This window comes from Herpailurus yagouaroundi, unplaced genomic scaffold, assembly GCF_014898765.1.
Source record: "Herpailurus yagouaroundi ecotype Mexico unplaced genomic scaffold, PumYag 163, whole genome shotgun sequence".
In the NCBI taxonomy this organism is placed as follows: domain Eukaryota; kingdom Metazoa; phylum Chordata; class Mammalia; order Carnivora; family Felidae; genus Herpailurus; species Herpailurus yagouaroundi.
Genome location: NW_024412404.1, coordinates 27,824,432 through 27,837,845, shown reverse-complemented (window position 1 = coordinate 27,837,845; position 13,414 = coordinate 27,824,432). Strand labels below are relative to the sequence as shown.

General features: G+C 39.5%; 1 protein-coding gene across 3 annotated transcripts in view; it reads left to right on the top strand.

Annotated features, from left to right (window-relative positions):
• The window catches only part of ERCC6 (ERCC excision repair 6, chromatin remodeling factor), a 79,731-nt gene that overhangs the window by 40,036 nt on the left and 26,281 nt on the right, over positions 1-13,414 (top strand). For all 3 annotated transcript variants that reach the window (XR_005793537.1, XM_040485722.1, XM_040485723.1), the window contains exon 8: positions 5,289-5,424. Coding sequence is in view for 2 of the 3 variants with exons in the window: in XM_040485722.1 (XP_040341656.1) it covers positions 5,289-5,424 (136 nt within the window). In the remaining variant the exon portion in view is untranslated. The remainder of the gene's footprint in view (positions 1-5,288; positions 5,425-13,414) is intronic.

Here is a 13,414-nt window from a genome sequence, read left to right as displayed (position 1 = left end):
GCAGAGGTTTTGCTTCCAATATTAGAATTCTATTACATATTTTGCTTGGAAAGGTGGAAAGATTCCAGCCCGAGGGAAAAATCATAGTTGAAAATGAACAGTTAGTGTGTTTTCTTCTCTATGAGTGTCAGTTTAGCATTTTAAAAAGTGCTTTCTGTGTTCTAAATAAGCGCTTTGATTGGCTTGGCTCTGCGTGTCTACATGGGTGTTTTTTTGTTTGTTTGTTTCTTTCTTTTTGGATAACTGGAATGCCCCAAGCTGCCCCTGATGGTTTCTAAGACTGTCTTTCTTTCCTTAAATGATATCTGGGATTTTCTTATTTCCCATCTCTTATCTTTCCTTCCCTTTCTATTATCATGAAACTTGTGTAGAGTCTGATATGCTGGGCCTAGGAAAACTCAGGTCATCCCTGCAGTGTAGTTTTGATCTAAAAATTAAAACTTGCTCTCTGGAGTGGTGGCAGTCTGACGAGGAGGGAAATCAGGGTTAACAGTGAGCAGCAGCTGTAATCACTTAACCATCAATGCCCATATCCTCTGTTTCATAATGAAATAGTGTGGCATGCTGGACTGTAGCCCAGATTGTCTTTATTAAAATAGTATTGGTAGAAGTGGCTTCCCAGGATGCAGTTGTGTATCACCCAAACCACCGGGCCCTTTATGGATAGAGGTGTACTGGGGAGCTTGGTCCCCTCCACTTCCATGTGCCAGACCAAATTGTATCACATTTTCCTCACAAGTTTATAACATGTCCACCTCTGTAACTAGATGAACTTGGAGTTCTTCTTTGTGCTTATGTCCTAAAGAAAAATAGACAAATGGTCACATGAAGTTCTGCATGAGCTGACATTGCTTCCTTGGCTATTTACATTTTCTCTGAACCTCTGCAAGCCATAGACTTGGGGCCCTGACCTGAGATGGGCTTTGTGTTGCAATTTTATGGTCCATGATCATTAAAACAGTGTAAATCTCTGGGATGCCAAGAAGAAACTTGATGGTAAAGAAGTTCTTTTGGTTCTGTTTTTTAATGTATTTTGCATGTGTGTTTGGTTTTAAAAGAGGGAGTAGCTTATTACATGCAGTTGTAAAAATCTATCCCAGATCATCATGTATACATACTACCTTCTCTTCCCGGGGCTGTTCCTGTTATAATGATAGGCCCCCCGAATTTCATGATGGAGAGAAAATAAATTACTTACTTTTCAAACTTCAGTTAATAGAGTCTTGGATATCATTTAGTAATTTTCTGGTTACCAATAAGTGGCCTGAAAAAATTAATGAACTTCCAAAGGTAAATATTTTACTTTGTAATTCCTGGTAAGTTCTAACCAATGTATAGCAGATTTCCATCCTGCAGGTTGAAGTATTTGACTGTTGGAGCTACTGCCTTGCCCTAAACTCATTAGATAATCAATGATAATCAAAGATGAAAGAAATTTTAGCCAGTTTGGTAATTGATGCTAATCATTCTAGTACATTTAGCTTTTTCTTATGCTCATCTCACTGGTATTGAGGATTGGAAAAGGGTGATTCAGTTGATGTGACTGTTAATGGATTTGATTGACCCTTCTGTGGTTCAGGAACAATCTAGGTCTGTTCCTAGATTTCCACTCAATGTGAAAATCTTCATAGTCTTCTAATACAGGGAAAATGGCAGAAATTAAAGGGTATACTAATGCCAGATAGATGATTAGCTAGAATAAAATATTGGCCTTAAATGACAAAGTGTGAGTCATCAATGTAGCCGTTTGCAGAAAGCATGTGATAAAAAGAAAAAATGCTGTATAACTGAATACAGTGTGTATGTATATTCATGCTTACTTGAAAGTGAGTTTGTGAATATTTTAAAGAGGTTTTGGTTGGTTGTTTCCTAATCCCTGCTAAGTGCATATTGATGATAACTCTTGTTCCCCTTGGAGGATGTAAAGAAGCTGGTGCATTTAATCCTTTTAGAAAGGAATGTAGCCATGGAAGAGGCCAGAGCAAAGTCATGCCCTCCCCAGGGAGCTTGAGGTCCTGCATGGGACCTGCCCTTAGTGAGGAGCAGATTCTGGCTTGGGAATTCAGTGAGAAGTGTCAGTCTGTTGTAGCCTCTGACTTCTTGAGACCTTAATATGGAGCAGAGGGGCAGAGACAGTGACTGTAGCTGAAGGGTGAGAGGATTTAGAAGTGGGTGGAGGCATTTTGTCACATTGGAATATAAGGGTAAGCCTCATTTTGGTTATGGCTTGTTTTCTATTAGGTATTTTTGAGTTGTGCAGAAGATTATTTTTAATACATCAAGCACTGTGTGATTTATTCTGAGTAACCTACAAAAATTTTTTTTTAAGCTCAGGAATTATTTACTGAGCTGTAGCAAGAAAATAAAAATTACATGATTCCCTAACTCAGAAATCATCTCTTTTAACATTTCAGTATATTTTCTAACAACGTTTAAGAAAATGTTTTCATTTAAAAAGGCCAATATACATTATCTCCTGTGGTCTGGGCATTGAGATCATTTGAAGAAGAGGCCATTCCTACCCTCAAGGAGCTTAGGAAAGATCTAATACACATTTACGATAAGAGTGATATGTGTCACGGTAGGGTTAGTATGGGGTCCTGTCTAGTGTGGATATACCACAGAAGGATCCTTAACCTATCTGGAGGGAAAGAGGAAGACCCTGGAGAAGCTCAAGAGCTAAAGCACAAGTAGATGGCAGTTAAGAGGGTAAGAGGGGACAAGGGGAAGGTTGAGAGATCAGAGGAGTATGTACTTCGTAGAAACTGAAGACAGCACTGGCAGGTGGAGTGCTGAACCACAGAGGCAGATGTTGGGATGGGGGCAGTGAGAGAGGTGAGGCTGAAGAGGTGAGCAGAGGTCAGATCCTTGTGGTCTCATAGGCCAGCTTAAGGTGTGTAGATTATTCAAGCGCAGTGGGCAAACATTGAAGGCTTTCAAGCAAAGGGATGAGACATTCAGATTTTGCCTTTCTGAAATGACTGTGCTAAAAAGTGTAGTAACCTAGGTAAGAGGTGATAGTAGCCAGAACTGGAGCATTAACAGTGTAGATGGAGAGAAGGGTGCCTTTCAGAGGGATTTAGGAGGTAGACATGGCATGAAGTCAGCATAGGTTGGGTATGGTAGAGAACAAGAGGGACAGATCAGTGAGGAAGCGTGCATTTCTAATTCGGATACCTGGACAGTGGGTGACAGTTCTTTCCATTGGGTTTGGAAACATGGGAGGAGGGCGAGGTAGAGAAGAATGATGTGTGGTGCTGTGGGGACATCTAAGTCAGCCAGCAATTAGACATTCAAGAGTATGGTACTTTGCAGTTCAGGAAAGAGATCTGAGGTGGGGACCTAGATTTGAGGGCATCAGTGTAAAGGGAGAAATTACAACTATGGGAATTAATGAGGTAGCTTGGGGAAAGCATATGCAGTGTGCATCTAGCATCAGATATTCAGCATCCTTTTGGGGCAGAAAAAGGTGGGGGAGGGGGAGAGTGGCAGTGAATCTGCCCCAGAATGAGTGAGAGGTAAGGACAGGCAAAGGGATTGGTCAGACAAAAAAGGGATACTTTTTCCACTGTAACAGGGGGAAAGGGCAGGATGGTACACATGCAGTGAGTTACCTGTGGTGTGCAGTGTATCAGGATATTTTTACTGCCAGTAAGGGAAACCTTATGTCGAGTCGATGTTCACAGTATGTGTAGTATACCTAAGAACCTATGGAGGAGGTGGGCAGTGGACACAGTATGATCAGCAGCTTAGTGATGTGATCAGGGACCCAGGGACTTCAGTTTTCTCCTATGGCCAGTTCTTAGTCATCAGGTCTCCTTGCACTGTAACCCAACTGCCCATCAGCCATTGGTAGGAGCACCCAAAAGAGCAAACTCTGCCCCAGCCTAGAATGGAAGTCCGTCCTTACCCTGAGTGAACCAGGCTTGCCAGGCCCTGAGTGGAAGAGTGAGCATCACCAGGGGGTACTGTGTGCTGACTGCTGTGCGTGAACCAGGGTTCCTGCTTTTCCCCTCTCGCCTCAGCCAGGCAGTCGTCAGTCCCATCAAGTACATGTGTGGGAAGGAAGAGAGGATACCTAACAAAATGGTGGTTCTGTTAGGAAGGAGAGAGGAGAGATGGATGTTGAGATAGTGGCCACCAGGACCAATCTACCGGCTCTCCGTGTGTAAGTGAGATGGGATGATTCCATAATTTGGTTTTTTAAAAGGCTTCTTATGAGTATTATTCCAGCTTTTTAAATATTCTTCAAAAATGATTTTAATGGTTATATGATATTCAATGTTATTTAACAAGCTTGTAATATTTGCTATCTGGCCCTGTTGTGAGCATTTTACAGGTGTTAACTGATTTAATCTTTATATAACCCTATATGATCAGTACTATTATTATTCCCATTTTAAGATGTGAAAGCTGAGGTTCAAAGAGGTTAAGTTGACGTGCCCAGGATCTTGCACTTTATGTGTGCAAGAGCACACATATGTGTGCAGAGCTGGAGTCCAGACCCACTGGCTTGTGCTGAATTAAAGAAATGGGATGGTTTGTTCAGTCGTTGTCTTTATGGACGTTTAGGTACCACTCACTTTTTCCACACTGTAAATATGCTACGGTGCGTATCCTGGTACATAAATGTTTCTTCAGGATTGCTGGGTCAGTGGGTGACTGTCGTTAAGCCTCTTGCCACGTAGTGCTCTGTTGCTCTGTGAGAACAGCGCAGCTGTGCTCGTGGCATGGGCTTTCCAGTGGAAGCGGTCACTGTGGTGCCCTCCAGAGGAGCGAGCAGCACCACGCAGTGAAGGCAGGCTGTGGTGGGCAAAGACTGGCTCTAGGCCTTGCTGCGGCGTCTGCTGGTAACCATGTTTCCTCAGGCGTGCCGGCCTCCAGAGCCCCGGAACACTGCAGCATTCCTGTCCTGCTTACTTTCTAGGGCTGTGCAGTTGATTGAAATTGTGTGAGTGAAAACTCTTCATAGGCTGTAAAGCTTCAAACAGAAGATTCTCTTTGGTTTGAAGAAACCTGTAGTATTTTCCCTTATCTGGAGAAGAGGAAAGGAAAGTATTTTTGTTATGTAATTTTTGTTCAATTTCCATTTACTTTACTCTAGATTTCACTTACTGGGTTTTAACCTCAATAGCTTTTTCTTTAAAGAAAAAATAAATTTCCATAGCTAGACTCTTCTTTTTTAAACTGTTAGCTTTCTACTTGTTTCCTTTTTTATTTTTTAGTGCTTAATCACCCATATGCTGTCATTCATGGTTGTGTTTTCTTCTTGGATGTTTTGGGTGCAGGTTCAAGGGGTTGGGTCCGACTATAATTGTCTGTCCAACGACAGTGATGCATCAGTGGGTGAAGGAATTTCACACGTGGTGGCCTCCATTCAGAGTGGCAATTCTGCATGAAACTGGCTCTTACACTCACAAAAAGGTAACACTATAATACTTCAGTACCTTATGGTTTGCTTGGTTTTAAAGTCTTCCATTTTACATATTTGTTTTCCCTCTGATGCCTATATTTCTCACATGTATGTTCGTATTTCTTTTCTGCATTAATCTTATTGTCACTGATTTAATTTAGATCTCTGTATTTTCAAAACAATTAGGAATGTAAGCTTTATCATTCTAACAGTTCATAGTGGTGTTGAGACATGTTTATTGTCCAGCAAAATACAACTGGTCACAGACAGGGCACCACAAGCCTATTAGCATGAGTGGGACCGTACATCGGGGCTTACATAACAGTCAGCCAGCTGGATTTGGGGCATTAGTGGCCTTACACAGTTTAAGGAAAGAGTAATAGAACACCTCATTGGTAAATGCATTTAACGTGCTTTTAAATATATTCTTAGTGACGAAAGAACAATCTTCCTTTTTGCGAATTTCCTAATTTGTTTTGTTGCTTTTTAGTTAAGTTGCTTTTTTGGTCTCTGAATTCTTGGTCATCATGTAAGCATAACCACTGGATTTTGAAAGTTGAATTTCTTCACTTATTTGTAGTTTTAGTCACATTAAAAAGGAAGTTTACCTGTGCTCCAGTGGGTAGCATAGAGAGGTTGTATTATACTTTTAAATTCTCATCTCTGACCATCCAGACTCTGCCTAAATGAATAATTACCCTTCTTTGCTGTGGGTTTGCAGGTTACATTATTGACGGGAAGTGGTGGTTTGTTATGAGTTCTTTCTTTCCCAAGTCTTTGGGGCTCTTGAGTGAGCTCTTGTGTTCCCCCCACAAGAGCAGCGTACCTGAAAGAGCTGCTGAATGTTTGCTTCACTGAGGTGGATGCATGTGAGCCACTAAACTCCACTTTCCGCGGCTTCACCCAGTACCCCTTTCCTCCCAGAGTCCCATTTTGTTCATGATCGTAAGTGGAACTTTTGATAGAAGTGAATAAGGACTGTTTATAATTTGGTAGCTCAAGGTTGGTGAGATGGAATCTTGCTTATAGTAGCTGCTGTTAAAATCAGTCGACTTTGCCCTGAATTTTAAGTGATGGTAACAAACTGAATTAAAATAATTAATGAAGTAGGGTTAATGCTGTGATCAAAACAAAACAAAAAAAATCCAGTGATTTTTAACAGCATGTAAATAACAGTTCAGATTGTTCTTTCTAGTCAAACTAAATTGTAACTATCTTTCCGTCAACCCTGTAAAACATTTTTGATGCCTTTTTTCACTTGTCTGTCTATTGATGTTTCTTAATGTTTTATGTTGCAAACTCTTGCAGCAGGATTCATTAGTTGATGCTTCTCTTTAAGAGGTACACTTTTCATATGTTCCTCTTCAACCTTTTCTTTTCTTTTGGGATACTGAAGGGCATTTATTCACTTTCACCGTATATCGTGGCTTACCTGCATTTCCTCTTTTATTTTAAACTGAAGAACTGTCTTCATGTAAGTGTAAGGTCTCTGTTGGTGCGACTTGCTTCCTTGTTTGGAGGGCAGAACTTTAAAGAATAGATATTTCACTTTTGTTTACAGTGGTTTCATCTTCTGAGGTCGTTTTGCACACACAGACACCTGCATACATATTAATGTTCATAATTTTTTCAGTGCTTTACCATTTACCAAGGCCCTTAACCTGAAGTTTCTTATTTAACTTTTGAGGAAAAGCTGCAGACTTGTGTTTTTCCGCTGACCCTTAATTAACTCTACCATTTCTTTTCCATTATGAAGTATTCCAGATCTCTAAAGATGTAAGTTGTTATGCAAAAGATAAAAAAGATGTTCATTTGCATCTTACAGACTAGTCTTGACTTAGAAACACAATCAGTTTATTACTCATTATTGTTAGTATCAATTTGTTATTTGTGATGAGGACACATTGAAAATACTTTAAATCCTTTGCACAGACCTTGTTACTAACACTTCCTGAGATCAGAACTCCAGCTGTTGGATTCAAACACCAAAGTGACATTTGATACCTTTGCCCCTTCCTTTTATATTTATGTGTGAAGATCTTTGTCACCACCCCACCCATTCCTGTTGGCTTACAGATAATGCGTTACATTGCAGTACAGTTTATCTTTTTTTATTTTTTTTATTTTTTTTATTTTTGGGACAGAGAGAGACAGAGCATGAACAGGGGAGGGTCAGAGAGAGAGGGAGACACAGAATCAGAAACAGGCTCCAGGCTCTGAGCCATCAGCCCAGAGCCCGACGCGGGGCTCGAACTCACGGACCGTGAGATCGTGACCTGGCTGAAGTCGGACGCTTAAGCGACTGCGCCACCCAGGCGCCCCCAGTTTATCTTTTTTAATCATATTTCAAATATTCTGTCATTGCTAGTCTGACGTCTAACCCAGCATGTAATGCCTAACTTACTTTCTGTCCTTATCAGCTGAGATTCTTTTTCTCCGTGGTGGGGCTTTCTGTGTCCAGTAGCTGTCCCGTCTAAATGTGATAATGGTGCTCTGGCATAGGGACATTCAGTGATAGAGAAAATACAGAAGAGAAATTCTCTTTAGAAAACTTAAAAGTAATAATTCAAGAATTGTTCTCCTTATTCAAGTAGATTGTCTTGATTTTCCTAATGATTTGTTGTAGCTGATACGGTGTAAAAATTTAAGAACTAGAAGAAAATTTCATTTAGAGAACAGACATCAAATGATCAAACCATTTCTGAATGGAACACATCTATCATTCTTCTTCCTTACATTGCCTTGTAGCTTCCCACCTCTCTCACCATGTGACCCTATATTATCTTTGTTACTATTGTATTTGATTGACAGCATAATTTAGAATTATCAAGTGCAAACCCAGGAGCCATGCAAAAATATATGTGGCTAATATTTCAGCCAAACAATCAAATCAGATAAAGACATTTTCAGTCTTCTGAATCATCTTTAATGGTCAATTGAAATCTCATCTAATAGGAATCTAAGATTTTCCATTTCTCATTATGTTTCATGATCCCTTTTTTCTAACATAGAGAAACTTGATATGAGTCAATTAGCATACATTTGTTGAATAACTATAAACATGATATTGTACGTATTTGATGCTGTTAGGGCTCCAAAAAATGGCTGTGATGTTTTTAACTGACCTTGAAAAGCTAACCATTTTCTTGGGGAAAGAAAATATATGAAAAGATAATAAAAGAAGGCAGTTTTGTGATACTTCTCACATAATTCACAGTGGGTGGTGGCGTCTTTAGCACTGTTATGAAGTTTAATTATTAAGGACCCTTTTTTCAATTTGTTGGAAGATACATAATGAGAAATTTCATGCTTATATTCTGAAACAGTTGTCACTTTGTCTCTCCTACCTTTTCCTGCTATGTAGGATATAGTAATTATGTGGAATATTTTCGATAATTCAAAGAGTTTAATCTCACTTTGACAAATTTGTGGCACTTAGAGGCAGAAGAGTGGGAAATGCAACAATAGCTTAAAGGCTCCAAAGCACACATTTTGTCATTACCAGACTAGGGTTCCAATCTTGGATTTGCCGTTTGATAGCTTTGTGACCTTGGGCAAGTCATTTAGCTTCTCTGAGCCTAGTTTGATGTCCTGAAAAATGAGTATTTTTTGCTAATTTTGTGAAGAGTTATTGGGGTAATAGATGTACACAAAAGCTTAGTGTTTTCCTTGGCATGTAACTCAGTTAATTCTTACTGTTAGAAACAAAGAATGTTGTAGACTCCTTCTTCTCAGTAGTCAAGAAAAGATGCTCTGATGTTTCTGACTGATTGAGTATAAATACATTCTAGATAGAAGGTTCACACTTGCTTTATCAAACACGTTCGTGGGCATTCACTTCTAGACCTTTTTTTCTCACATCCAGATACGTTTGGCCCCAAATGGAAACAATGAAATAGCATGTTGAAATTCTTTTTGCAAAATGCAAGGTACGATTAAAGAACAAACCACAGGAAAACGTGGCTGTTTGATGAAACTGCCATCACGTGTTCTTTTAAAAAAGGCCTGTTTTCTGGAATGCTAGGAGTCAAAAGACTTGGCTTTTTAACGAGCTGGAAGGGAGTCAAGTAGAGACATAACAGATAAAAGTAGAAAAGGACCACATGGTCCCTCAAGCATCCTAAATATTTCAGACCCATTCCAAGTACACAAATTATAACACAAAGTGATGTAATTCCTATTAACTTTAGAGACAGTGTATACACCTGATACAAGAAATGATAGATGCTATGCTTGTTCTGTGAAGTATATTGTAAAATTATGTTGCTGGAGCCCTTTTTTCTTCATTGTCAGCACAAATCCTTGTTTATTAAAGATTTAGCTTGAAGGAAATTTTAATTAATTACAGGTGCAGTAAATCCTGCCCGGGAAGCTGCCGTGCTGTGTTTACCGTGAATGGCCTTCATGTGCCTGTGCTCCACTCCGCTCTCCCCGCTGCCTGACAGTGTGATTTATGGCTGTTGTTTTCTACCAGTCCACTGTTTGCCCTCTAGGAGGGATTGGTCTCCTGAGCCTCCATAATAACAGCAGCACTTCCACAGACATCTTTTAATGACAACAGCACTGCATTCAGTAAGTCAGGCTAATTGCAGATGTACCCTATTAATTGCAAAAACTAGGAGAGGTTACATATTTTACAAGCTTTTAATTTGAAACCGCCCGAGATGATTTGTCTTAAGTGTTTGGATAGAGACGTCCATAATATTCAACAATTCACCATTATTGAAACTCCAGTCTAGGCAGTTATAGAATTCTGAGATTGAATCAGGTGAAAACAAATAATCTTAGATGGTGTTTTTACCCAGTGGCTGTTAAGTGGAGGTTATATTTTCAATAGGGATATTTTTTTAAAAAGATTCTTACTCTTTTTATAAAAGTGTCCTTTTGATTCTTAATCACTGTCATATATCTTCTGAATATGGTAGAAATTCTGTATTTCTATAGCTTAACATTACAGAATTTTCCAAATAAACTTTGATCCTTATACCTGCAAAAGAAGCTGAACACGGTTCCACTGGTGTGTATTTGACGGGCTTGGCATCTCATTTGTTTAACTCTGTTGAAGTGATGTCCAGAATCCAGTTTGGAGCAGTATTCCTGGGGGGTTAATGGAATGACCATCCTGAATCTAACAGGAGTTTCAGGGTCATGAGCAAGTAGGCCTACATTTGCGGGGTTTGGCTACAATGCAGTGGATGTTTTATAAACGTGAGTGGTAATTTGACTTGTGTTGTTTTTGAAGCCCCAAACATTTGTACTTGTTTTCACCCGCCTCTTCTCTCTATGTATACACAGAGCTCCAGGTCTAGAGGAGAAATTAAGCACTCACGTTCTGTATTTCAGTTTGCTATCTTCCTGGGTCCTACCTGCTTCATGACTTTGAGCGGCCACTGCTCTCCTGGAGGGGAAAATGGGGGTAGAATTGTGGTAGCTGCCTGTCCACAGTCTCAGGGGAAAATTTAGATGCAGAGGAATTATTAACATCTACTCGGGCTTCAAAAAATCGCAGGACTGACGGGATGAGGTGTTTGAGGTAGAGTAGTGCTTCTTTGGACAGCCTGCTTTTCTTCATGGGCGCTACTGGTAGCTGTGGTGGGGCCAGTGGCATTGGAATAGCAGCGTCGTAAGGGCAAAGTGGAGGGAGGTGAGTCCCAGGAGAACCTATATGTGTGTTTGTAAAGCTGTGAGCCCTGAGGTTTTTACTGTACATTCATCATAAGGTACAAAGTTGGGAAATGGTTAATCACGTGTGGTCTTCAGTGTAGTACTGTGCAGGCATTGAAAATTGGGAATAGGGGGATGGCAGAGTAGTAGTCATAATAATAATAATAATAATAATAATAATAATAATAATGATAATGATAATACAGATCTCCCGTAGAACCTTTAACATACCAGATATCCTAATTATCCTCTAAGGCAGTTTTATTAACTTGGAAGTTTTGAGTGTGTTATGACATGAGAAGGTCATTTCTCCCACTTTATATTTCTCTTTCAAAATTCTTTGGCTCCTATTGTACCCTTTTATACTCTATTGAATTGAAAAATATTCCAATCCTAGTTTATTAACGTAATATTAAAGTCATTTTTGAAGATGTTGAGTTTTACAAAATTTGTATAATTGTGATTACATGAATTATTACATCAGGTTTCCTAATATTTCGCTCTTGTATTCCTGTGATGAGCCTTATTAGGTTAATATACTACTAGATTTTATTTATAAAGTAATGGATCTCTAGTAGGGAGTGCACACACATGTGTGTTGTGTCTATTAGTTTTGAAAACAAGGTTTTACTAGTCTTACAGTAATGAATTGAAATGCGTCCTGTCTTTTCCTGCTTTTTGGAACAGTTTAAACAACAGGATGGATTCTTACTTTACTCATGAAACCCTTTGGGTCTGGTTGACTTTTGGTGAGAAGAGCATACCATCTTTTTCAAGTTCTTCAGTAATTGGTCTGATCGGTTTGTCTCATTTTTCTTGGGTCCATTTTGGTACTTTATGTTTTTAATAGTCATCTTCTTTCTGTCAAAGTGTTCAGGGTTTTGGCATTAGCTCACCAGTGGTGTTGGTGAGAATACATATTTGTGTATTGTCTACATCTGGGTTGTGTTCCTTTGACATTTCTCATGCTGTGCATCTGAGTCTGCTTTCTGGGCTGAGTTTACAGAGGTTTGTCTGGTCTTTTCAGTGAGCTGTTTCGATTTTTACTTTTTTAGTTCTACCAGGGTTTTTATTATTATTTTTTTAATGTCCACTAATTTTTGTTTTTATTGTGTTCTCTCATTTTCCTTTTTTAGCAGATTGCATTGACTGCTTAGTTTGATTTCTGCCTCAGTGGCACGTAAAGAACGAGTGTTCTCTGTGTGGTCAAAAGCTCTGCGGATAGCTATTACAAGGAGCTCATGGAGAGTGCACATCAGAACATTTGTGTCTTAATTTTTGACCTTTTGTTTTCTTTAATCTTACTTTCTCTCTTCTGACCTGTCAAAAACTCTGGGAGGCTGTGGTCGGTTGTCCTGCAGGCTGTGGATGTACTGTTTCGTCAGTGCAGCTCTGAGTGCTTGTGCTCGTGGGTTGTTGTAGGGCTTTTTGGTAGACAGGTGCCTGGCCATGCCTGGCTCCTCTTCCTTGGTGTGTTATCTCCTTTAAAATATCAAATGCCCCTCTTTTTTTCTGGTCAGTTCCTTTTGTCTGATATTTGTATTTCTAGATCTGCCCTGTTTCTGTTTGCATTTCTTGGGTAATTCCCATATATTCAACTTTCAGTGCCAGTCTAGTTTGGGTCTAAGGGTTTGGCTGTGTGTATCCACCCATTGGAAAGTCTCGCTGCTAATGACCTGCTATCGTTGTGGAGACCCCTGGTACATTTATTTAGTCTGAAACCAGCTATTGTGTTTTTTGTGTTCTATTTTCCAGACTTTTTCCCCCTATTTTCTCTTACCTTTCCCCCTTGATAATTCTACAGTCTGTTTCTTTTCTAGTATTTGTGTTGAAGTAGCAACTGTGGATCAGTAGGTGGGCTTGTTTTTTACAAATGTAAATCCAACCTATTTTTCTTTCACAATTAAGAACCACACAGTGTGTGTCACCTGTGCCCCTTTCTGTCCTTAGACAGGGTGGCATTTTTAGTGCACTTTTATTTTCTCCGGTACACACTCTAGGTTTTGTTAAACCAAACAGGAATTACAGTGACACTGAAAAATATATCCCTTTTTGTGTTTTAGATTTATTCTGAACAGTTTCATTAGCATTTAAAACAATGCTTTCATATTCACCTACTGTTTTAATATAGGTTTCCCCACTACCCAAAAGTAGAGCGTTCCCATAAAACCTTTCATACACTGAAGTGGCATGAAGTGAAGAAGCCCTTGCCATTAATTTATATGGAAAAACGAGCATCCCCAGACCGCAAAAATAACCTCTCTAAGGCTTTTCTGATACTTTACGACACATCTTGCTAACAGGCACAAAACAAGTCAAGATACAGCACCAAACGCA